The sequence below is a fragment of the Rattus norvegicus genome, chromosome 16, assembly GCF_036323735.1.
Source record: "Rattus norvegicus strain BN/NHsdMcwi chromosome 16, GRCr8, whole genome shotgun sequence".
NCBI classification, from domain to species: Eukaryota; Metazoa; Chordata; class Mammalia; order Rodentia; family Muridae; genus Rattus; species Rattus norvegicus.
In genome coordinates, this window is record NC_086034.1 from 19335907 (window position 1) to 19362371 (window position 26465).

General features: G+C 51.4%; 1 protein-coding gene across 1 annotated transcript; it reads left to right on the forward strand.

Moving 5' to 3' along the window:
- Window positions 1-26465, forward strand: Ncan (neurocan). The gene is made up of 15 exons (NM_031653.2): window positions 1-69; window positions 4358-4437; window positions 5367-5765; window positions 8529-8703; window positions 8800-8927; window positions 9231-9524; window positions 10786-11382; window positions 12700-13893; window positions 17374-17490; window positions 18916-19029; window positions 19442-19600; window positions 20730-20812; window positions 23125-23269; window positions 23808-23990; window positions 25002-26465. Exons 2-15 carry the CDS (start codon window positions 4365-4367, stop codon window positions 25130-25132), a joined length of 3792 nt encoding a protein of 1263 aa, NP_113841.2. The 5' UTR covers window positions 1-69; window positions 4358-4364; the 3' UTR covers window positions 25133-26465.

Below are 26465 nucleotides of genomic sequence, written 5' to 3' on the forward strand. Positions count from 1 at the left end.
AACACCGGAGCCAGGCGTCGCGTCCTTTGTGCCCGGAACCGTGGGGATGTGTCCGCGCTAAGGAGCCAGGTGTGGGGGCCCGGCAGAGAGGGGAGCAAAAGGAAATTGGACTTGGGGAGGACTGACCAGAATGAAGGGGAAGCCCCCCTCCTCAATGGGAATGGACAGGGAATGATGGGGGAGGGGAACCAAGTTTGGGGGTCCCGAGAGCATGAGGGGCGGCCTTAGGGGTGTTGGGAATGGAAGGGAGTCTTGAATGAAAAGACAACCCTATCCCTGGTAGGGAGGATCCCTGGCTGCATCTAGTTCTCTGGATCGAGCAGGAGGCTCTGGGAGCTAGGGCTAGGGGAGGGGCACCCCGAGTTTGGAGAAAAGACAAGGGCATCCTGTTCATGACCCAGGGAATCTTTAGACTGGGTACCCCAGTATTTTAGCTGTGACACGCCGGGAATTTGAAATGGAGACCTCCAATTTACACATGAGTGGAAGGCTGTGGTGAGGAGGGGGTCCCCGATTTAAGAGTGTGTGTAGCTGAGTCTCCTCCCTGGGAAGGGAAGCCAGACAGGTCTCTGTCCTCTTACTGCATCCTGAGCTAAGGAGGAGGCTCATACAGGCATCCTAAGGGGTGCCCTGTTTTTCTAATAGATGAGTTGGGGTGCAGTCTCTTTACCCAGTAAGCATGTTTGCTGTTCTGGCTAATGCTGGATGTGGGTTCTAGTGTGCCCCAAGATGGATGTCCAGGACCTGGATGGACCCTGTGAGGGGACAGGATTCCCCCATATGCCGCAATCTCCACATCACCTCAGCCCTCCACCCCCGTGCTTCACCCCAAGTCTGCCTGTATGATGCATTTTAAAAACTCTCTTTGGGTGGCCAGGTGCTAGAAGGGAGGGGACCCAGCACTTGGGTATAGGAGTGACCCCCGTGCGTACACCACAGTGTGGCTTTGTTCATTCTAAGTGTGTTTGGGACGAGGCCAGGCTGAGGCAGTCCAGGGTGGGTGATGGCTCAAGCCAGGCATGTGGGGACCAGTTAGGAAGGTATGAGTTCATACATTGGCCCCTGGACATCCCTACAGGGTGACAGGGGAGGTTTTCTCCCCAGGCAGCGGGGGTCTGTGTGTGTCAGTGAGCCACGAGGAGAGGCACATTTGGGGTCTTCTGTGACTGATATAACTGACAACAGTGTCTTTTGTTACAAAACTATGCCGGGGGCCACATTACCAGTGGCCCTTCATCGGTCACCAAGGCCACACGCATCCTTTTCCGTACGTCCCAGGGCTGGTGTGGCAGCCTGTGGGAGGAGCCAGACCTGGTGGTTGATTCGTTAGGGGCTTCAGCAGAGGGCTCCAGACCGTGGGCGCCTTTGTGTAGAGGCCGTACAACCTAGCCAGGCGACATCGGCATGGTTCTCTTTGTTAATGTCCCCGGAAGTCTGTGTGTGTGTGTGTGTGTGTGTGTGTGTGTGTGTGTGTGTGTGTGTCTCCTGAATAGGAGGAGGGGACTCAGAGCATGGGGGTGCAAGGCTGAGGGGTCACAGTGGGAGGGGCATGGCTGGGGTGGAGACCCTCCCTTGGCTCCCTTTCTTCTCCAGTGTTCTATGCTCACGCCTGTGCACACAAATCCAGGGTGAGTCTTGGGCTGTGAACCCTCAGTGTGTGCAAGTGCATATGCATGAATGTATGTGGCTTTTCCCCCTGGGACCAGAAATCCTTCTGGGGCTGATGTGCCCACATCACAGGGTGCCGACATAGGCACAGATGCACATTGTCACACATGCAGTGACACTAGATGACAAGTGTCCAACTCCATCTCAGTGGATAGACGAGAGACAGGGTGGGGGTGGGAATGGAACAGGGGTACAAACACACGGGAGCCTGTGAATGTGCCTCCCCTCTCCCCTGCAGGCCCCTGCTTGCATATACATGAGGCTGATGCATCATTCATGAGGGGGTGGGCCCAAACCTCAGCCTAAAAGCTGCCACTCGCCTCAGTGGCCCAGGGGAGGAAGCATTTTAAGAAAAGGGTGTGTGGTGTGAGGATGTGAGGAGAAGGGTGAGGGGGGGTGTTTGGGGAGGGAGAACCAGGAAACTAACAGTGTCTGTCACTGTGTTGGGCTACCTTTGGGTATTTTTAGGGTGTTCCCAAGGCTTTGTGTACAAAAAGCTGTTTTTAAAGGTGATATATCACAAGTCTTAGCACATTTCTTCCTGATGACTTCAGAGGGTTTGTGCTAAATGAGGCTCATTTTACAGGTGGGGAAACTGAGGCATGGGGCAACAAGGCCTCTGGGGAAGAGTTGCATGGTGGGTAAATAGAGTGTGACATGGATTCTTTTTTTTTCCCCCTTTGGGGAGGGGTGTTTCTGAGACAGCATTTCTCTGTGAGTAGCTCCTTCTGTCCTATAGAAATTCTGTAAACAGGTTGGTCTGCAACTCAGAGGACCACCTGTCTCTGCTTCCCCGGTGCTTGGATTAAAAGGGTACACTATCACAACCAGCTAGAGTTTTTTCCTTTTTCCTTTTCTTTTTCCTTTCCTTTTTCTTTTTTCTTTTCTTTTTTCCTTTCCTTTTTTTCTTTTTTTGAGGCTAGGTCTCATGTAGTACAGACTGACTTCAAGCTTAAAATGAAGTTCAAGGTAGCTTCAAACCCTTGATCCTCCTATCTCCACCTCCAAGTGCTAAGATAAGATGACAGACTTTGGCCACCACAGCCAGCTGAACTCAATTATGTGGAGAGGGTTGGGAAGAAAGAAAGAAAGAATGAAAGAACACATTTTCTGGCTTTTATCCCTCCTAAGATGGGGTGATTGTAGGCACTAGGGTACCCCACACTGGCTTAGGGTTCCTAGATGAAGAAATCGGGACGGCCTGGATTGGCGTTAGAGTCTGTGGACATTTACAAGTTGGTAGCCTGTGCTCTGCTCTGCAACCCAAAGCAAACAGCGAGCCCTCTCTGGGTTCAGAAGCAGGTTGGGCAGAGAGCCCCCGCGGTACACCTCATAGTTCAGCACCAAGGACAGGTCCTCGACCGGCCTGCTCTTTTGCGTCCGTAGAAACAGGGAGGGCTGAAGGGAGCTGAGCGCATCAAGGCCTCTCTCTAGAGACCCCGCCCACAGGGCTTGCTCTACTTTGAAAGGCTAAAGGACAAGTTTGCAGGAAGCCCTCAGACTCTCCCCTGAGCTCTTTGAACCCCTGCAAGAGGCCTGAGTTGAGAGAGGGGCAAAGTTTTGTTGAAGAATCCTTGGAATAAATGAATTTCAGGCACCGGAAGAAGACCTTGCTCATAGTAAGTGCTCAATAACCTGCCTACTTTATGCCAAGTGGGGCATGGCCCTTATGGAGGGGATAGCCCCAGAGCAGAGGAAGCCACATCTGTGGACTGTATGCAGTTAGTTGGGAGGATTGAGCTTGGGGGAGACCCTGGGCCTCCCCAAAAGGATGAGGACCCACTGCTTCCCTTGGGCGCTCCCAATCTGATGGCAGAAGCTGACTTGAAAGACAGAACTTGGGGTTGGGGATTTAGCTCAGTGGTAGAGCGCTTGCCTAGCAAGCGCAAGGCCCTGGGTTCGGTCCCCAGCTCCGAAAAAAAAAAAAAAAAAGAAAAAGAAAAAGAAAAAAGAAAAAAGAAAAAAGAAAAAAAAAGAAAGAAGAAAGACAGAACTTCAGCCTTGGCAGTGCAGGGTTTAATGACAATATTAGCCACGGCTAAAATGTTCTCCTTCAAGCCAAGTTGCTCAAAGCATTGTGTGTAAGTTGACTCATTCATCCCTTCCAGTCAGCTGTTGTCCTCATCTGACCCATGAGGAAAGAGAGGCAGAGAGAAGCTAAGCTGCTTGCCTAAAGTCACAAAGCAAGGAAGAGGCACAGCACAGAACTTGCTGTGCTCATCAGGTTGGGCTGAAGCTGCCTCCACTTCTCCAGGGCCGAGACGTGGGGCCATAAGTGTGAGCCGCCAACCCTAGCATGGAGGGCTGTGCAGGATTGCAGTCTGGCCCTCCCAGGTGCTCAGTGGGCTCTGGGTTCTGAGGCTAGAGCTGGAGGACCCATGGGAGCGTGGCAAGGGCTAGGAACAGAATCCGAGGCTATGGAAGCCTGGGAGGTGCCCGGGGCCAGAACCCAGGGCCTCTTGTGAGCTCAGCAGGTGTGCCACCACCAAGCCACACCCTGGCCTCTCTGCTTGATTCTGAAGTGAGATGCTTTGGGTATGGATCCTGCTTGGCCCCTGCTTCCCTTACTCAGCAGCCTTCAGCAACATGCTGGTTCTAATTCTTCTTAGGGCTGTGTGGTTCCTCCATGTTGAATGTTTGGGCGTGTGGGTGCCATGACTCACCTTCCCTCCCTCTCCTTTGCTCCTAGCTCCAGTATGGGGGCCGAATCTGTCTGGGCCTCAGGCCTCCTGGTGCTGTGGCTGCTTCTCCTAGTGTCTGGGGATCAGGGTGAGTGGGATTTACAGGGAGTGGGGAGTCTTTTCAGTCTACAGCCATAGCCATGGGTCAGCGGGATGGGATGAGGCTTTTTATTCTAGAACCTTTTTCTACTGCGCCTGTAGGTGGGTCTACAATATACAACAAGAATAGCTGAGGCCAGCCTTTGAACAGTCGAAAGAGAACAAGATACCTGAGAGGTTATTTTTAGTTATAACCAGCAGAGGCTGGAGGTTCCCGCCTCTCACTGTCTTATGCTGAACTGATCTGAAAAAGAAAGGTGGGAGACAGAGACAATAACACGGGGGTTGATTGCTGATTCTGCTATGGGTGGGACAAGGGAAAGAAGATCTTTGTATCTTTCCTGGAGTCTCCCTAAGGGTGGTCAGGAGTCAGATTTTATGAATCCCTTAGTTTGTTTCTTTGTTGGGCTGTGGGCAAGAATATTTATTTCTCTGAGCTTCAGTGTCCCCAGTGTCCTAAAAGAAGACAAGACATGGACTGGATGGTTCAGTGGTTACAGACACTGACTGCTCTTCCAGAGGTCCTGAGTTCAAATCCCAGCAATCATGTGAGGCAGAACCATGAATGACTTGGTTCTAGGAGTCCCTTTTGCACAGTGACATTGTGTGGGCAGTCTTGCCTCTCTGACCTTGGTCTCTCTGTAAAGAGGTGTTAATAAAGCTGAGTTTAGTAGCCCACGCCAAGCATCCCAGCACTGGGGAGGCAGAGGCAGGAGGATCTCTGTAAGTCGGAGACTGGCCTGGTTTATATGAGCTCCAGGATAACCAGGACTACATAGTAAGACACTATCTCAAAAAGGGAACCAAAGTATTAGGGAGAGAAAAAGAATAAAACACTCACTAAAGCAAGAAATGTAGTGTCTTCAGGCTGTCCTCCCACCCCCCACCTTTGACTCAGGTCCTCTCTCTCCATCCCAGACACACAGGACACCACCACCACGGAAAAGGGGCTTCACATGCTGAAGTCGGGGTCAGGACCCATCCAGGCTGCTTTGGCAGAGTTAGTGGCCCTGCCCTGCTTCTTTACCCTTCAACCACGGCAAAGCCCCCTGGGAGACATTCCTCGGATCAAGTGGACGAAAGTTCAGACTGCATCAGGCCAGCGACAGGATTTGCCAATCTTGGTGGCCAAAGACAACGTGGTGCGTGTGGCCAAGGGCTGGCAGGGACGGGTGTCATTGCCTGCCTATCCCCGGCACAGAGCCAATGCTACACTTCTGTTGGGGCCACTGCGAGCCAGTGACTCTGGGCTGTATCGCTGCCAAGTGGTGAAGGGTATCGAGGATGAGCAGGACCTGGTAACCCTGGAAGTGACAGGTGAGTTGGGGCAGGTAATGGGCGTGGTCAGATGTGAAAGGGGAGGGACCTAGAACGAAGGAGGAAGGGTTAAGACTGAGAGGAGGGGGCTGGAGAGATGGCTCAGCGGTTAAGAGCACCCGACTGCTCTTCCAGAGGTCATGAGTTCAATTCCCAGCAACCACATGGTGGCTCACAACCATCTGTAAAGAGATCTGATGCCCTCTTCTGGTGTATCTGAAGACAGCTACAGTGTACTTATATATAATAAATGAATAAATAAAAAAAAATTAAAAAAAAAGACTGAGAGGAGGGGCCTAAGAATCAGGGGAAAATTCAAAGGAAGGAAGAAAGCTGGAAAAAGAGGATCTGAGGATAAGAAAAAGTGCCTAGGACTGAAGGAGAGGAACCAAGGATAAAGGAGGAGAGGCCAGAGTTAAAGGAAGAGGAACTGAGGATGGATGGAAGGGGCAAGTGTGGAGGAGAGAAGGGGTCAAGGATGAAAGAGGCGAAGAAAAGGGGGTAGGGCTAAGGTGGTAGGGGAAAAATTAAGACAGAAGGGGAGGGGCTACAATGGTAGGGGAGTGGCTAGCACAGAAGGGGAGTGGCTACAATGGTAGGGGAGTGGCTAAGACAGAAGGGGAGGGGCTACAATGGTACGGGAGTGGCTAACACAGAAGTGGGTAGGGAATAAAAGGGAGCAGCCAAACTATGAAAGGGGAGAGCCTGGCTGGGGATTTAGCTCAGTGGTAGAGCGCTTACCTAGGAAGCGCAAAGCCCTGGGTTCGGTCCCCAGCTCAAAAAAAAAAAAAAAAAAGAAAAAAAAAAAGAAAAAGAAAGGGGAGAGCCTGGTGATTATGTGGGCGTTGTAGGACTGAAGAGAAGATATTAGGATGGAAGGAGAGAGGCTGAGGATGGACAGGGAAGACTTAGAATGGGAAAGGAGGGACCGAGATGGAAGGGGAGGGGCTAAATCAGGACGGGATGGAGTAAGCCTGAGGCCAATGGGGTTCACTTTAGAAGTATAGGGCTCCCCTCAGGTTTTCTGATATATAGAAGTATAGGGCTCCCCTCAGGTTTTCTGATATTCTGGACCCAGGCTCAGCCCTTTCTCAGGCTTCTTTATAGCAGAGAGGGACCAGCAGCGCTGCAGGACCTTCATCTAAGCTGGACTGTAACCCCCTTTTAAGACCCTTTACCCTTGATTTACCTACGCCAAAATTATTAGCTTTCCATCAGAATACGAATATGTCCATGTAGTAGTGCACTCACCTTCTACATTTTAGAGTCTGAGGCAGGAGAGTCACCAAATATCAAGGCCAGCCTGGACTATGAGACCCTGTCTTGAAACACAGTGATGCCAGGCCGCTAAGGTTTTGGTGGTTAGAAGTCCTTATTTCTCCTCCAGATATGAGTTTGGTTCCCAGAACACATGTCAGGTGGTTCCAGGGGCTCTGCTAACTCTTCCCTCATCATGTATCACACACATATACACTCATACACAAACACATATATATATATATACAGACACATACACAAGCACACGTACACTCGCACACACATGCACAGCACACGGGTGCACAAAATGAAAACTGCAGTGGCTCAGGGCTAGAGAGAGATGGCTCAGGGGTTAAGAGCACTTGCTGCTTTTCAGAGGGCTTGAGTTCAGTCCCCCTCATGGCAGCTCACAAACGCATAATTCCATTGTAGAGAACTCTGTGCACTGGACAGCAGCAGACATTCTGGTACTCATTTACAATAAAGGAAGTAGACAGCCAGGTGGTAATGGTGCATGCTTTTAATCCCAGCACTTGGGGGGCAGAGCCAGAGGATCTCTGTGAGTTCAAGGTCAGTCTGGTCTACAGAGAGTTCCATGGGGGTTGGGGATTTAGCTCAGTGGTAGAGCGCTTGCCTAGCAAGCACAAGGCCCTGGGTTCTGTCCCCAGCTCCGGAAAAAAAAGAAAAAAAAAAAAAAAAAGAGAGAGAGTTCCGTGACAGCCAGGAATAAACAGAGAAATCCTGTCAAGAGCATTTCTACCCAGATTATCTGCTAAATTCCACTGTAGTTTCTGTTTTCCCAACAGGAGAAAAAAAAAAACAAACAAACCAAGCTGTGGGGGGTGGGGGGAGGGGCTGTGGGGGTGAACTCAGTAAGCAGCAGCAGGTGGAGCTATGTGAGTCAAGGCCTAGCCTGGGCTACATATTAAGACCCTGTCCCAAAACAGAACTGAAGCCTAGCAGTGGTGGCATATACTTTTAATCCCAGAGGGAGGCGGATCTCTATGTGTCAGAGTCCTCAGGTCTACAGAGCAAGTTCAGGACAGCTAGAGAAAGCCTTTTGGAAAGACCAACCAACCAACCAACCAAAAGCAGAAATGAGTTAAGGGATGAGAAGGCGGACGGAATGAGTTCCAAGTCATTCTTCACTACTCATGCACACATGTACATGCACACAGGTACACAAAATTTAAAATGCAGTAAATCAGGGCTGGGGAGAGTTGAAGTTGGAGGCCAGCCTAGGCTACATGAGGCAATTTTTTTCTTTCTTTCTCTCTGTGTGTGTTTCATTGTTGGTTTTGTTTTGAGACATCTTCATTCTGTGTAGCCCTGGCTGGCCAGAAACTCACTCTGTAGACCAGGCTGGCCTCGAACTCAGAGATCCACCTGCTGCTGCCTCCCGAGTGTTAGGATTAACAGTAAGAGACTCTGACTTTAGAAAATGTGCTCAAGGGAGGTCTTTTCCCTAAGATTTCCCTCTCGAGCCTCGTGGCTGTTACCCCACAGGCGTCGTGTTCCATTATCGGGCGGCCCGGGACCGCTATGCGTTGACCTTCGCTGAGGCCCAGGAGGCTTGTCACCTGAGCTCCGCTACCATTGCGGCTCCAAGGCACCTGCAGGCTGCGTTCGAAGATGGCTTTGACAACTGCGATGCGGGCTGGCTCTCAGACCGCACGGTCCGGTGAGGGGGTGAGCGGGAGGCATGGGACTGGGGTTCGCTCCTGGACAAAGAGGCTCCAGGAACACAGGGCGATAGCCACTCCCCTCGCACGGTCAGGTACCCGATCACTCAGTCGCGTCCCGGTTGCTATGGTGATCGCAGCAGCCTGCCAGGTGTCCGGAGCTACGGGAGACGCGACCCGCAGGAACTCTACGATGTCTACTGCTTTGCCCGCGAGCTAGGGGGTAAGGCAAGGCGCGGCTGGGAGCCTGTCGCCACCTATCCTTGAGTGCTATCCCACGCCCCGTATTTCCTTAAGTCCACACGAATCTCTCCGAATGCTCAGTGTCCTCCAAAGCTGCACGTGGGACCTGGTCACCTCTCCCTGAGTGTCAGGTGTTATTCCAGCCCCCAGTCCTGCTAAGGTCCCCTCAAATCTCTCCAAAGTTGGAGCCACGACTTGGGCCACCCATCTCCGGAGCTCCCTATCCAAAGGTCCACGCGTCCCTCCTCCTCCCACCCTTCTGACCGCTCTCTCCCTCTCCCAGGTGAAGTCTTTTACGTGGGCCCCGCCCGCCGACTGACCCTGGCGGGGGCGCGGGCACTGTGTCAGCGTCAGGGTGCAGCGCTGGCCTCCGTGGGACAGTTGCACCTGGCCTGGCACGAGGGCCTGGACCAGTGCGACCCGGGCTGGCTGGCAGACGGCAGCGTGCGCTACCCGATCCAGACTCCACGGCGGCGTTGCGGGGGCTCCGCTCCAGGTGTGCGCACAGTGTACCGCTTCGCCAACCGCACTGGCTTTCCTGCGCCAGGAGCCCGCTTCGACGCCTACTGCTTCCGAGGTGCGTTAGGACGTGCCCCTGCAGGTCATGCCCTAGAGCCATCGTCTTGGGCCACTCTTCGTGGGTGTATGTCATCCAAACAGGTTAACAGTTGAGGGTGTCTGATTAAGCCATGCCCCTCAGAGTGGTCCCTGCCTGACCACAGACGGTCCAACCTCTGAAACTACCCGTTGTACCTGTGGGTGTGTTCCCTTGGACCGCAGCCCCATCAGGAAAGCTTAGTTAGGGCTGTGCTTCATATCACAAGGCCCCTGAAGGTGCCTCGTGAAAGCCACGCCTCCATTGGCATTTCTCCTTCCAGACCACACCCCATAATCTGCATTGGGCGGCACAAACCACATCCCACTATTGTGTTTCCTTGAATCAGGAGTTTCTGAAGACCACATGCCCTGCGAGTAGGTCCTCTCCAAATCATGTCCCTCGACAGGATCCTTGTTGGAGACCACATCTCATGCTTTAACCCATAACCCCTAAGAGGACCGTTGATGATGAGTGTGTTCTGTGGGTGTGTCTACTGTGGTCATGCTTCTAGACGGAGGCAAGCGAAGGCCACATTCCTACCAGCATTTATTTATTTATGTTTTGCTTGAGACAGGGTCTCACTATGCAGCCCTGGCTGCCCTGGAACTCATGGGGATGCACCTGCCTCTGCCTCCCAAATGCTGCAGCTTTTGCCCTCAGGCCCAGAAACTTTCTATTTGTTCTCCAGCTATGGCTGCAGTTCACTTGGTAGATCACATACCTAGCAAGACAAAGGCCTGAGTCCCATATCGATCACCAAATAAAGCCAGGTGTGGGGCTGAGCGTCTGGGAGAAGGAGGCAAAAGAATCAGAAGTATTAAAGGTCACTCTTGTACCCAGCACTTGAAAGGCTGAGGTGGGAGAATCTCTGAGGGTTTGAAGCAAACCTGGGCTACATGTTGAATTCCAGGTGAGCTTGGGTAACAGACAGACAGAAGACAGAGCACTAATGGGTGGAGCTCTGCCTCTTCCTCTATGGGCTCCGCCCTGGGTGGGTCTTATCTGTCTACCTGTCCCCACACCACACCACTCCTCACTTTTCCATCTCCGAGTTCTACCGGTGAACCCAGCTGCCTCTGATGCTCACATGACTAGCTGACCTGACCTTGACCTGCACATTCTGGGCAGAGACCACCCAGAAAGACAGATGCCCAGATGTGGCAGGCTAGGATGTGCATAGACAATCATGCAGGAATTTCCCAGCATGCCCGGGCCCACACCTCTTCTGCTTTTTCTATAGCTCATCACCATACACCACAACGTGGAGACTCCGAGATCCCCTCATCTGGAGATGAGGGGGAGATTGTGTCAGCAGAGGGGCCGCCAGCCCCAGAACTAAAGCCCAGATTGGGGGAGCAGGAGGTGATAACACCTGACTTCCAGGAACCTCTCGTATCCAGTGGAGAAGATGAACCCCTAGATTTGACAAGGACACAAGCATCTCAGGAGACGCTCGCCTCTACCCCAGGGGGTCCCACACTGGCTTCATGGCCCTCTCGGGAAAAGTGGCTGCTTACAGGTGTCACAAGCTCCACGGGTGTCCCCAGCCCCAGCAGCCTGGGAGTAGACATGGAAGAGACAACACCCTCAGGCACACAGGTAGCCCCCACCCCCACAATGAGGAGGGGCCGCTTTAAAGGGTTGAATGGTCGACACTTCCAGCAACAGGGCCCAGAAGACCAGCTTCTGGAGGCAGCAGAGGCCAGTGCCCAGCCTCCCACCCTGGAAGTTACTGCTGACCACATGGGGCCTTCTGCAGCCACAGAGGCCTTGGAGAGTGACCAGAGCCACAGTCCTTGGGCCATTCTGACCAATGAAGTGGATGTGCCAGGGGCAGGTGAGTGACCTGAGGAGAAAGGAAGGGTGAGCACAGCCACACACCATTCTAGCAGCTCCCCGAGGCTCCTGCCTCCAAGTCCCTATTTTAGTTTGTGTGTGTGTGTGTGTGTGTGTGTGTGTGTGTGTGTGTGTGTGTGTATACACATATGGCTGAGTTTTACTGTGTGTGTGCATGTGTGGGGTTGAATATTCATGTGTGCATGCACACAAGCTCTCAGAGGTGGACTTCAAGTGTCTCTTCCTTTATGACCCTTCATCTTGGATTTTGAGACAGGGTCTCTCACTAAAACTGGCACTCCGGCTACACTGGGAAGCCTCCTGTATCCATTCCCCTTTTCACTGGAATTAAAGCCCTGTGCCCAGCTCTTATGTGGGTCCTGAGATCCAACTCAGATCTTCTTGTTTTGTTTTTTTTTTTTTTCTTTTCGGAGCTGGGGACCGAACCCAGGGCCTTGCGCTTCCTAGGCAAGCGCTCTACCACTGAGCTAAATCCCCAACCCCAGATCTTCTTGTTTTTACAGCAAACACTTTACCCTCTGACCCATCATCCCAGCCCCTGAGTTTTATGGGTTTTTTTTTCCCTTTTTTTTTTTTTTTCAGAGCTGGGGACCAAACCCAGGGCCTTGCACTTGCTAGGCAAGCGCTCTACCACTGAGCTAAATCCCCAACCCCTGTTTTATGGTTTTTTAAAAGATTTATTTATTTATTATCTATAAGTACACTGTCATTGTCATCACACATATCAGAAGAGGGCATCATCCCCAGCTCCGGAAAAAAAAAAAAAAGAACCAGAAGAGGGCATCAGATCCCATTACAGATGGTTGTGAGCCACCATGTGGTTGCCGGGAATTGAACTCAGGACCTCTGAAAGAGCAGTCAATGCTCTTAACCACTGAGCCACGTCTCCAGCCCAAGTTTTATGTTTTGAGACAGAGTCTCACTCTACCTGAGGCTGGCCTGGCACTCATAGCAATCCTCCTGCTTCGGCCTCCTAAGTGCTAGATTAATAGGTGTGTGCTGACATACTTGGCTTTTATTATTTGATGGAGGAGGGTATTAAGACAACTTCTTATGTAGCCCAGGCTGGCCTCTAAATTCTTTGTATCCAAGGCTGACTCCAGATTTTCCTGGCTCCTCCTGTGTGTTTAAGAGTCTCATTCAGCCACACCTAGCAAGACGTGTTTTTGGAGCCTGTGTCTCTGTGTAGTGCAGAGTGGCCTTAAATGGTCATCCTCCTCTCTCAGCCTCCCAGGCGCTGACACAGGTGTGTGCCACCAGGCTTGCTAACTAACTGTAGCTCATTTTGATGTCACAGGCTCTCTTGGCAGCAGGAGTCTCCCAGAGTCCCGGAAGTGGTCCCCGTCGCTGATTTCACCCAGTACTGTCCCGAGCACTGACAGTACTCCTGGCCTGAAGCCAGGGGCAGATGAGGCCCCTGGTGTGAAGTCAGCCATCCACCACCCACCCTGGTTGCCCTCAGAACCCGCTGTCCCATCCTCCATTCCCTCAGAGGCCCTAAGTGCTGTCTCCCTACAGGCATCCCCTGGTGATGGCTCTCCAGACTTCCCCATTGTAGCCATGCTTCGAGCCCCCAAACTGTGGCTTCTGCCACACTCTACACTCGTCCCGAATGTGTCCCCAATCCCACTCTCCCCAGCTTCTCCACTCCCCTCCTCGGTCCCAGAAGAACAGGCTGTCAGACCTGTCAGCTTTGGAGCAGAAGACCCCGAGACCCCATTTCAGACCACCATGGCTGCCCCAGGTGAAGCCAGCCACGGATCCCCTGAGGCAGACTCCATAGAAATCGAGGGGATCAGCTCCATGCAGGCTACAAAGCACCCCATCTCTGGCCCATGGGCTTCTTTGGACTCCAGTAATGTGACAGTGAATCCTGTCCCTTCTGATGCTGGCATCCTAGGGACTGAGTCTGGGGTCTTGGACTTACCAGGGAGTCCCACATCAGACGGACAGGCCACTGTGGACAAGGTGCTGGCCACCTGGCTACCACTGCCTGGCCACGGACTGGACACTGGCTCCCAGTCCACACCCATGGAAGCCCATGGAGTAACCATGAGTGTGGAACCTACAGTGGCTTTGGAAGGAGGTGCCACCAAAGACCCAATGGAGGCCACCATGGATGTGGTCCCCAGCACTGTTGATGCCACTTCGGGGTCTGAACCCAAAAGTTCCATTTCTAGCACCCATGTGGTTGTGACTGCAGCTGGGGACCAGGGCACACCCACACTGACCCCTACAAGCTCTGAAGGTCAGGTGGTGGCCCAGGAGTCACTGGGAACCCTCACCAGTCTGCCTTCTCATCCCTGGTCATCTCTGGCCTCCAGCATGGACGAAGTGGCCTCGGTTTCCTCAGGAGAACCCACAGGGTTGTGGGACATCCCCAGCACTCTGATACCTGTGTCCTTGGGCTTGGATGAATCAGACCTGAAGGTTGTGGCTGAGAGCCCAGGCTTGGAGGGCTTCTGGGAAGAGGTGGCCAGTGGGCAGGAAGGTAAGTTCTGGATTCTCCATCTCTCCTAGTGTGGCCAGGACCTGGGGACTGGAGGCTGGGGGTTCCCTGAGCAGAGGAAATTCTCTGGTGGGACTGGAATTTTCTAACAAAGGATGATGCCTGAGGTCAGAGGTCAGGAGGCAGGTTTCATCGAACCTTTCTGTGTTGTGTTGTGCTATTATTGTTCAGATAGGGTTCTCTGTGTTGCCAGGCTGTCCTGAAACTCACTTTGTAGACCACACTGGCCTTGAACTCACAGAGATCCGCCTGTGGCATACACCACTTTGCCCAACTAACATTGGGACTTTTTTTTTTTTTTTTCGGAGCTGGGGACCGAACCCAGGGCCTTGCGCTTCCTAGGCAAGCGCTCTACCACTGAGCTAAATCCCCAACCCTCTAACATTGGGACTTTTAACATTGAAAGCATGTGGTCATTGGTTAAAGCATGGGCCCCAAGAGGTGTCAGAGGATTGGATTTGGAAAGTTCTGTGTTCAAATGTCCAGATCACTTTGAAAGGGCAGCGTGATACAGAGGGTTGGCCTTGAATGATTTTCATGTTTTGAGAAGCCAGCTGGATCTGGTTGTATCCCAGGCAGGGAAGTAAGAGCAGGATATGGTTCAAGCAGTATCTAAGATAGACGATAAGAACCACAGCTGGGGGGTTGGGGATTTAGCTCAGTGGTAGAGCGCTTGCCTAGGAAGCGCAAGGCCCTGGGTTCGGTCCCCAGCTCCGAAAAAAAAGAACCAAAAAAAAAAAAAAAAAAAAAAAGAACCACAGCTGGACTGACCCAGTCTGGAGATGGCAGGGACTGGAGCCAAGGAGAGGGCAGTAGGCAAGAGCCGGCTCAGTGACCAGTGGCCATTGTGGAACCCAGGTTGGCCTTATGGTGGTGGCAATCCTCCTGCCTCAGCCTTCGGAATGGTGAAATAACAGGTGTTTGCCATCATACCCAGTGTCTTAGTCATTGTTCTATTTCTGTGAAGAGGACACCGTGACCAAGGCAACTCATAACGCATGTGACTGGAGCTGCCTTACAGTTTCAAAGGTTTAGCTATCGTCATGGCAGCACACATGGTCCCGGGATTGAGAGCTACATCCTGGTACATATGCAGACAGAAGAGAGCTGGGCCTGGCATAGGCTTTTTAAATCCCCAAGCCTACCTCCAGGGACACACTTCCCCCAGCAAGGCCACCCTCGAGATCTTTTTCCATTTGTTCAAAGGGTTCCAGAGCCCTGGTGACTGAACATTCAAATATATGAACCTGTGGGTGGGGCCATTCTCATTCAGACCACCACGCCTGGCTTGTTTTATAAAGTCATTCATTTCTTTATGTGCACGCAGGTGTATGTGTGCGTTTACATATGAACATGTGTTGGTGCACATATGAACACATGCATGCACGGTCCATGGGCGCCTCTCTTCAGGTACTGTGTGTGTGTGTGCATGCACATGCATGTGTACCTGCTGCTGTAACACTCTTGTGAAGACCGGGGGATAACATTTGGGAGAGGGCTTCCTCCTCCCACCATGTGGGTTCCAGGAATCAAGCTTGGGTCATCAGGCTGGGCATTGTCATCTGCTGACCCACCCTGCCAGCTCTCCAAAGCTCTCTGTCTTCTGTCTGTTGGCTAGTAGGTGAGCCTCCGGAACCTTTGATCTCCATCTCCCCAGAGCTAGGACCAGAGGCGCATACTGAAGGGGGTTTACCTGCAGATGTGTGCACTGCACGTTTGCCTAGTGCCCGTGGAGATGTCTTAGAGCCAGAGCTATGGATGAACCAGTGTTCATAACCCCCAAGTGGATGCTGGGAATCAAACCTCTAAACTGTACTTAACTGCTGAACTTTCCGTTCTCACCCCCACCTCACCTGTGAGACAGGATCTCACTATGGAGTCCTGGCTGGCCTGGAGCTTGCTACATAGCTCAAACAAGCCGGCTTCTAATTCACACAGAAACCCATCTGCCCGTGCTTCCAGAGCGCCTGGATTAAAAACCACGCACCATCAGACCATCAGACCCGGCTGTAGCCAACTATTTTGAAGTGGGTGCAAGGGCTTGAACTGAGGTTTGAGCTGTCTCCGCAGCTTTTCCTCCTTTTCGGAGACAGGGTTTCTCAATCTGTAGCCCAGGCTGGCCTAGAGATCTTGCTAACCCCTCTGCCTCAGTCTCCTGAGTGTGGGGATCATGGACATGTGTCCCCATGTCCAGCCAGCTTGACTTAACTTTATAACGTCTCATGGGACAAGTTCTCATTTGGTTCTCAAGTGTTCGTGGGGAAACCAAGGGAAGGGGAGATCTGAGCACCTAATACATTCATGCAGTAGTGGCTGGAACTGGACATGGAACAGAAAAACAAACAAAAAATAGAGCTTGTGAGTTGGGCTTGGTGCATGCCTGTCAGCCCAGCACTGGGGAGGAAAAGGCAGAGGGTCAGAGTTCAAAGTTGTCTCAGCCAAGGAGTGAGTTCAAGGACAGCGTGGATTACTACATGAAACTGTAGAAAGGAGGGAATCAGGAAAGAGGGGAGCAGGAAGGAAGAAATGAAAAGAGGAGGAAAGGATGAGAGAAGGAAGGAAGAGGAGCTTCTGTCCCTAAAAGTTAAATGAAGGATCTGCAGTCATAACTCGGGGGGAGGGAGATGACCCTGCAGGCAGAAGGTGGCTGTGGTGGTGGAAGGATAGTGAGACACCCACAGCACAAATGCTAATAAAGACAAAAATACACCAAGTCGGCTGAGTCAGCGCCAGCCGTGGGCAGGTGTCGTGGCGGGGACACCTGGTGGCTGTCAAGTGTTGTTTATTATCCTCTGTTCCAGACACACTAGCACAGGGCTGGGGCTTCAGCAAGCACATCACACAGACCAGAGCCTGCTGTCTCCCAGTGTCACTGCCCCAGGGACAGATATCAGTCACTGCAGGACGACCAGCCACCTCCAACCGTTCAGTTAGTAATGATTGTGTGTCTTGAAAGCTGATAATCTAGAGCAACCTCTGAGTGGTCGAGCTGACACGGGCCTCGCAGGACTGTATGCATCACCTCATTTTAATTAATTCAAGCATGAATGAGGGGAGTGGCCACCATATGGAATGTCACTGCTCTCGGGCAAGATGGAGACAAAAGCAAGAAGTACAAAAAGGAACCTGGCAGGGCTGGTGAGAGGACTCAGTGGGTAAAGGAGCTTGCTGCTAAGCCTGAGGGCATGAGTTCAAGCCACACGACCCACATGGTGACAGAGAGAATTAACTCTTACAACGTGGCTTCTGGTCTCTGGGTGAACCAATCTAATATGGCCTGGGAGAGAACTCTGCCCTGAGCAGGGTGTCTCACAGACAGAGTGGTAAGGTCTTTAGCAAAGCATCCGACCCACTCATTGGGGAGGCAACAGAGGGGACTCCACAGACAAGGAACGAGTTCTGGATTCTATGAAAGATGACATAGTGTCCAGTCCATCCTCACACTGCCTGTCCACCCCACAGACCCCACGGATCCCTGCGAGAACAACCCTTGTCTGCACGGGGGCACCTGCCGCACAAATGGCACCATGTACGGCTGTAGTTGTGATCAGGGCTATGCTGGGGAGAATTGTGAAATTGGTAAGTGTCCCAACCCAGAGCACTGCTCTGTCCCTTGTGAGTCCAGGTGAAACACCTGAAATTACCTGGGTTTAAACTAGATAGCTGGGCTGCTCTGTCCTAGAGGATTAGCTCAGGACAGCTACTCCCCACCATTAGGATTAGGGGTTAGGAAGGGACAAGAAAAGGGTCAGATGCTCCCCATCCAGCAAAGGCCTGTGGGAGACTACCCTCATCCAGGTACACAGGATTACACTGTGTACCTGGATGAGGGTAGTCTCCCACTCACCTTTGTACCACTCACATTGCTAAAGATGAGATTACATTAAATATAAATGGTGTAAAATAGAAATAAATACATCTAATTTGGGTCCAGCTAATTCCAGTTGCGTGAGATCCAACACCTTCTTCTGGCCTCTGTAGGCAATGCACACAAACGGTACCATGGACACATAGGCAAAGCAAAACATAGCCAACTATGTCTGTGCTAGGAATTGAACCTGGATTCTCTGGACCTTAACCTCTGAGCCATTTCTCTAGCCCTTGTGGTGTAATTTCTTGATCACTGTGCATCCGTTGCTTGACTTCACAACCCCACTAGGAGTTACAGAGTCATAACTGACAATAAAACTGAGGATGAGGCATGGGAGCACAGCCCCAAACCCCAGTACTCAGGAGGCAGAGGCTTGTGGATCTCTATGAGTTTAAGGCCAGCCTGGTCTACATAGCATGTTCCAGGACAGCCAGGGCTACAGATAAAGAGATCCTTTCTCCAAAACAAAGCAAACTCACACAAAATAAATAAATGTCTTTTTTAAATATTTTAAAAATCCAAATGAGTTTAAGTAACAGATGCACCATGTGCACACACACACACTCACACACACATGCACACATACACACATGCACACACCTGTACACACACACTCACATGCACACACATGCACACACACGTACATACGCACAGGCACACACACTCACACATACATGCACACACATACATGCACACATACTCTCATACACACTCATGCACACACATACATACTCTCACACACATTCATGCACACACACTCTCATACACACTCATACACATGCTCACACATATACTCATGCACACTCATACACGCACACTTACACACACACACAGGGGGTTGGAAATTGTTTTGGGGGACAAAGCATCTGGGTTTGTTTACAAATACTGCCAGTGGGGCCCTTGCAAGTAATGACTTTTGGGCTGTGGTACCCCGAGTGCCTGAGTCCCATTCTTCTACCCCCCACGGCACCTGCTGTCATTCATGTTCACCAGTGTCATAGCCGAAGGGCAATCCCTATGGGCAGGCGTCCAGGGGACGGGATGGTTAGAAGAACCTTGACCCATCTTCTACCTGTGGGTTGGGATCTGAGTAGAGACTGACCTCTGACCTCTGCCCATTGCCTGCTCCCCAGACATTGATGACTGCTTGTGCAGCCCTTGTGAGAATGGGGGTACCTGCATTGATGAGGTGAATGGTTTCATCTGCCTCTGTCTCCCCAGCTATGGGGGCAACCTGTGCGAGAAGGGTGAGTCCCCGCCTGGCACACATTTAAGTCTTGTCTGGGTCTGGCTGAGTCCCACGGGGTGTAAATTAGCTTTATTTTATTATTTATTTTTGTGTTCTTACATTTTAAAATTACATTTTAAAAGCTTCTGTATTTCATGCATGGGCGCATAGTGGGTGGGGGTGGGGAGCATGGGCATGTGTGGTAATGTGTAGAGATTGGGAAAGATGTTCAGGCCTCAGCTCTCTCCCTGTCTAGTCAGCTCCTCAGGCTTGGTGGCTATCACCCTTACCTACTGAGGTGTCTATTTCATTTAAGATTTTTTAATCAATGAATTCATTTTATGTGTATGGGTTTTGTGGCCATATGTCTGTCCGGGTATCACGGGTGCCGTGGTGAGCAGCCCCCCTCGTGCTCTCCTGCCGCCCCCCAGACACAGAAGGATGCGACCGTGGCTGGCACAAATTCCAGGGCCACTGCTACCGCTACTTTGCTCATCGGCGGGCCTGGGAGGACGCAGAGAGAGACTGCAGGCGCCGAGCCGGCCACCTGACAAGTGTCCACTCCCCAGAAGAGCACAAGTTTATTAACAGTAAGGACAGGGTAGTGGGCTGGGGTCGGGACTTGTCCTTTGACCAATGCACCACCCAGAAGTCCTGGAGACAGCACCTTACCAACTCCCTGCTGCCTCCCGGATGGCGCATGTGTCTGGGGAAGCCTGTGTTAGTACACGGATGCTCCCTAAGTGTTCTTTGCACGCATGTTATCTTCCCAGCTCCTCGTCAGCCTGTGACTGACAGGTAAGGTGTGTCATCAGGAGGTGACACTCACGGGGGGCCAAGGAGCCTGACCATCAAGCACGTCGAAGTAGATAATCCGTGACCGGATGCCTCCATTATTTTTATTCCATTGTATCATTCCATATTATTTTGAACACTCTAGGAATTGACAAATAGAATAGAGTCCGGGTGGAAGCTGGGGAGCCCTGGGCCTCTGCAGTGATGTACTTTAGTCATCGTGGGTTTCCTCACGTGGCCCTGACCCTGTGGACGTCCTCTTGTTCATTGTGTAATTCACTATGTCCACCCAGCTCACTGCCCATCGTCTAAACTGGCCTTTGGTTCCCTGATGCTCTAGCCCTCCTGCCTCAGCCAGCCCTGCCCAGGGTGGCCTCTGTCCCCCACTCCTGCCTTTCGGAGAGACCCAGCCAGGACTGTGCCTGTTCTCGCCCCTGCTGCATTGGTCCTTGCTGACTGCCAGGTTCCCCTTCCCTTACATCTGTAGCCAGGGTTGGACAGGGCTCTGGGCCTCCCTCAGCTCTGCAAGCCCCCATTCACTACAGCACTCTGTAACACACTGAACCTGTGCAAACTGTGGCTGAGGTGGGGCTGTCTGTCCGCCCGCCATCCTCCTCCTTCCCACCCATCCAACTAATTCTTGGTCACCCCTAATTCTGCCCTTTCACATCCTTCCAACTCAACCCCCAACTTCTGGTCCTTTCTCTGCTACCTCACACTCAGGTCTCCAGACTCATAAGCCCATGCTTACTGCCTATCCCTGTCTTGGTCATCCACCTCATTCATTTTCCCTGCCGGCTCCGCCCTTTGTGATTCTCGCCAGCCTGAGACTCCTCCAGCCCCCTTTAGGCTGGGAAGGAGAAGAAAGTCTCTCCCCCTTCACCCCGGGGCAGGTGCACACTGTCACAGCCCCTCTCCCAACAGGTTTTGGACACGAGAATTCATGGATTGGCCTGAATGACAGGACAGTAGAGAGGGACTTCCAGTGGACAGACAACACAGGACTGGTGAGTGGCAACTCCTTGATCTCAAACTGCTGAGCCTGTGGCCCTGCCCAGTGGCCTCAGTTTACCTTCCTGTGAAGCAATCACCGGTGGGCATCATAAATCCTCAGAAGCAGACTGGAGAGATGGCTCCGTGGTTAAGAGCACTGTCTGCTCTTCCAGAGGTCCTGAGTTCAATTCCCAGCAACCACATGGTGGCTCACAACCCTCTGTAGTGGGATCTGACGTCCTCTTCTGGTGTGTCTGAAGACAATGACAGTGTGCTTACATTAAATAAATAAATAAATAAATAAATAAATAAATCTTAAAAAAAAAAGTCCTCAGAAGCTCTGAGGCGTGGCTTGGAAGAGGAAACCCTCCTAAAATCCCTCTGTGAGGGGCTGGGTATGTAACTCAGGGGTGGAGCCTCTACCTAGAATTCCCCAGTGAGGATTAGCGTGGCTAATCCTGGGTTCTGTCCAAACACTGTAAAATATAAAGATATACATACCACTGTGGTTACTGTAGTACGCGCCAGACTTCCTAGTACCTGGGGAGCCTAGGCAGGACGATCACCAGCAGTCTGAGCTTTACCCTTGGTTACGAAGTGAGTTGTAGACCAGTCACTGTTACACAGGAACACCTTGTTTCAAAAAGCATCAGTAAGCTGAGCAACAGGTTAAAGTCAGCACAGGGTCAGACTCCATGAGAGGAAACCTGCTGAGGTGCTGTGGAGTGGGGGTGGGGCCATTAGGAGGCCTTGGGAGATGTTTGGTTTTTTTTTTTTTTAAGATTTATTTATTTATTATATATAAATACACTGTAGCTGTCTTCAGATACACCAGAAGAGGGCATCAGATCTCTTTACAGATGGTTGTGAGCCACCATGTGGTTGCTGGGAATTGAACTCATGACCTCTGGAAGAGCAGTCGGGTGCTCTTAACCGCTGAGCCATCTCTCCAGCCCAGGTTTTTTTTGTTTGTTTGTTTGTTTGTTTTGTTCTTTTTTTCCGGAGCTGGGGACCGAACCCAGGGCCTTGCACTTGCTAGGCAAGCGCTCTACCACTGAGCTAAATCCCCAACCCCGGCCTTGGGAGATGTAGCCATGTGGGGGTGGAGCTGTGCCATGGGTTGGGTGGAGCTACGGGTGGGGCTTGGAAAGTAGGCGGCATGTGCTGGGTGCTGGGTGCTGGGCAGGCAGAATAAGGAATTATTTTTTCCTGGATTGGTGTAGAATTTTGGCTTGTCGTGATGAAAAATTTCTAGAAATAGATACAGTGGTAATGGTTATACAACACTAAGAATGGGAGTGACGCCATGAACCATGGCTTTAAAATTCCTTACATGGGATCGGATGAGACGGCACAGCAGGTGCAGGCCGGCTGCCCAGCCTGATAGTCTGAGTTTGATCCCGGGGGACTCACATGGTACAAGGAAAGAACAGACTTCCAAGGGTGTCTCTGACTTCCAAAGGTGTGGGTGTGCATGTCCCTCCTCTGAAATAGTTTTTGAGTTGGGGTCTCTCTGTGTATCCCTGGCTGTCCTGGAACTCACTCTGTAGACCAGGCTAGCTTTAAAAAGAGATTTGCCTGCCTCTGTCTTCCAAATGATGGAATTTAAAGTGTGTGCCACCATGCATGGCTCAAGTGAATAATTATGTTTGTGAAATTTTATTTACTTATTTAATGTGTGGGAGTGTTTTTGCTGGATTGTCTGTGCACCATGTACATGCAGTGCCCTCTGAGGTCAGAAGAGGGCACTGGACCTTCTGAAACTGGAGTTACCAAAGGTTGTGAGCCACTATGTGAGTGCTGAGATTTGAACTTAGGTCCTCTGAAAGAGCAGCCAGTGCTCAACTGCAAAGCCGTCTCTCCTGCCCAAATTTTAAAAATGTAATAATACATTTAAAGACAAGACCAACACAATTTGTAAGATATCCATCCCCTCTTGCTTCTGGTGAGTTCTGGCCCTGCCCACTCTGCCAACAAGCATCCCCACCATCTGGCACTGTCTCCTTCCCTGCCCCTGGGCCTTTGCAAGTGTTGTTCCCTATGCTTGGAAATCCGTTCTGCACCTGGGTCCCCCTCTGCTTTAGTGCTTCCTGTTGCCTTCTCAGGGAAGCCCTCCTTTACTTCCACACTGAGGGTCAGCATTTCTTCAACTAGTTACCTAATGCTGATGTGCATGGGAACCTGGGGAGGGGGAAGGGGTAGTAAAAGAAGGGGGCACTGATTCTCATCTTGGAGGGGTTGACAGCCAAGCGAGTGACCCCCAACTAACTCTCTCTCTCTCTCTCTCTCTCTCTCTCTCTCTCTCTCTCTCTCTCGCCCCCCAAAGCAATATGAGAACTGGAGAGAGAAGCAGCCGGATAATTTCTTCGCAGGTGGGGAGGATTGTGTGGTGATGGTGGCGCATGAGAATGGACGCTGGAATGATGTCCCCTGTAACTACAACCTCCCCTACGTCTGCAAGAAGGGTACAGGTACTGCACACTTCTTTCCCTGTTGTCCTTCCAGACACTTGTAGTTGTTTTCCTGTGACCTGACCTTTTCCCAATTAGTGCCTTGAGGTTATTGATTTCTAAGAACTCTTTGCATCCGAAGGAAATAATTTGTAGGCATTCTGTCCATTTTTCTTTTCTTCTGTGGTTCAGTTTTTCTCTTGTGCCTTATGCCCTAGGGAGTGGGGTGTGTCCCGAAGATTCTATCCCTACCTTAAGGGGCTGCTGGTTTAGGTAAAAGGCAAGAGATAGCCACAGTCATTTGTAGTTCTGTGAGCTGAGAGCTATGCAGAGGGAGGGACCTGATCACATGTGGAGGATTCTCATCCTAAAAGATGTATCACTGGTTTATTCTCACCTTCACCGACTTCCTTTTGGTTCTTTTTTTTTTTTTTTTTTTTTTTTCGGAGCTGGGGACCGAACCCAGGGCCTTGCGCTTCCTAGGTAAGCGCTCTACCACTGAGCCAAATCCCCAACCCCCTTCACCGACTTCCTTAACCAGAGATTCCTCTGTCCCCAGTGCTGTGTGGGCCCCCTCCAGCAGTGGAGAATGCCTCTCTTGTTGGTGTGCGCAAGGTCAAGTACAATGTCCATGCCACTGTGCGATACCAGTGTGATGAAGGATTCTCCCAGCACCATGTGGCTACCATCCGATGCCGAAACAATGGGAAGTGGGACCGGCCTCAGATTGTGTGCACCAAGCGTAAGTGCCATGCCTGATGAAGCATCTGTAACCCCAGCAAGCTGGAGGCTGAGGCAGGAAGATTACAAGTTCGAGGTCAGCCTAGGTGTAAGACCCACGGGAGAAAAGAAGCTAGGCTGAGGCTGTGACTCAGTGGGTAGAGCCAGGGTGTCCATTTCTAGCATAAGCTAGGACTGGTGGCAACACCTGTCATTCCAGCACCCAGGAGGTGGAGGCAGGAGGATCAAAAGTTCAAGGTCATCCTCTGCTACATAGTAAATTTGAGGCCAGCCTGGCCTACATGAGGTCCTGTTTCAAAAAAAAAAAAAAAAAAAGTCTTCCTGGTGATAGAACCTTACAGATAAGTGAAATATTACCAGCCTTCTTAGAGCTGCTGTTGGTATGCTCAATTGTTTAGTTTAGAGACAGAATCTCACATAACCCTGGTTGGCCTCAAAGTTGGGATGTGTAACCAAGCCATGTTTACCAGACTCCCAGTGCTGGAGTGACAAGTACACCCAAGTCCTCACACCCTGTTCTCAGCTGCTCTGAGGCTGGTGGAAAGAGGCCAGCCTAGGTTACAAAGTAAGACACACAGCATTCAGGGATGTGGCTCTCTTGGTAAACTAAGTCAAATTTGTCGTCCCTGCTAAGATGGTTTTTTAAAAATATTTGTTTATTTATTATATATGAATATATTGTCACTGTCCTCAGACCCACCAGAAGAGGGCATCCAGTCCCATTACAGATGGTTGTGAGCCACCATATGGTTGCTGAGAATTGCTCAGGACCTTTGGAAAAGCAGTCAGTGCTCTTAACACTGAGCCATCTCTCCAGCCCCACCAAGATGGCTTTTGTTTTGTTGTGTTTTGTTTCTCTGGGGTTATTGAAAAAGGGTCTCACTGTGCAGTTCTTGCTGGGCTTGTCCTCCCTGCCTCTGCTTCCCAGTGTTTTTCTCTTTCCATTCCTGTGAGGAAACCAGTGACATCCAGTCAGCCATCTTCATCCTTCTCATCTCTCCCATCCCTGCAGCCAGGCGGTCACATCGGATGCGTCGACACCACCACCATCCACACCGGCATCACAAGCCACGCAAGGAGCACAGAAAACACAAGAGACACCCAGCGGAAGACTGGGAGAAAGATGAAGGGGATTTCTGCTAACGATCCAGACTAATCAAGCACAAGCTCCCACACCTCCTCCAGAGCATTCCCCTGGGGACCCAGAACCCAGACAGCCACCAGAGAGAGGGTGGGGACACCCTGGAGCCCCACACCCCTGCAGTCGGTCCTCTGTACAAAGCTCAGATCACCCTCTCCTTCCTTACTGAGGTCCTCCTGGCAGGGGTGGCGGGACCTGAGAGGCCATTCTGGTCTGGCTGAGCCCTTAGGATTACTTCCCAGCTGTCAAAGGGAGTCTCGAAGTCTGCATCCATGAGGGGCAAACAGTATGTCTGTGGGCGCTGGGTAGTGACTTTCACACCAGAGATTCAGGCTTCGTAAACAGCGGACTATACTGAATCCATGGCAAACCTTTGGTTAAAGTCACTGTATTTGAGTGGAGGACCAGCAGAGCAAACAGGATGCTCTGTGGTCCCCTGGGATCCCCTAAGGGCAGGCTTCCATCCCTCCGTCTTTCTTTTTTCCCTTTCTCCTTCCTCCCTCTCAATTCCAACACTGCCAGGCCTCAACCTAGGCTGGCCTTGAACTGACTATTGTAGAAGGATGTCCTTGAAGTCTCAATCCTCCTGCCCCTGTGCCACCATGCCTACCTGGTTTATTTGGTGCTGGACATGGAACCCAGCGCTGGGCAAGTGCTCTCTCTACTAACCAGCTCTGGTCTTTGGTCTTGGTGCAGACCACTAAATCTAGTGTGGAACTCTTGTATATTGAATTTTAGTGATGTCTCTTAGCCTGGCCTCCGTGGCTTCCTAGGGGAGGTTCCTCAGAGCAATGGGGGTGGGGAGGGTTACTCTATTGCTGACTCCCCACGTCTAGTGCAGCGCTGAGATCTGGTGGTTCTATTTTGGGTTGTTTTTGTTTTGAGACAGGGCCTCACTGTGCAGCTCTAGCTGGCCTGGAACTTGCTATGTAGACCAGGCTAGCCTGGAACTCAGCGATCTGTCTGCCTCTGCCTCTCTAGTTACTATGCCCAGCCTTCTTTTGTTTTACTGACCTAGGATCTCTATAGCCCAGGCTGGGTTTCAGTCCACAGCGATCAGATCCTTTCTCAACCACCTAAGAGCTGAGGTGACAGGCACACCATCACGTGTGGCACTTTTGTGGGTGTGTGATGGCAAATCTCCCACACCCATGTGTCCAGACGTGAGACAGCAGAGTAGAGTGTACTGGATGCTGCTGTATCCCTCTCCTCCATCTCTCAGGGAGACAGACAACCTTCTGCCCGGACCAAGATGCTGCCATGTTTTCTAACCCAGAGCCTGTCTTTACTAAAACCCTCTCAGCAGACCTCAGTAAATCTCCTGCCTCAGATCCC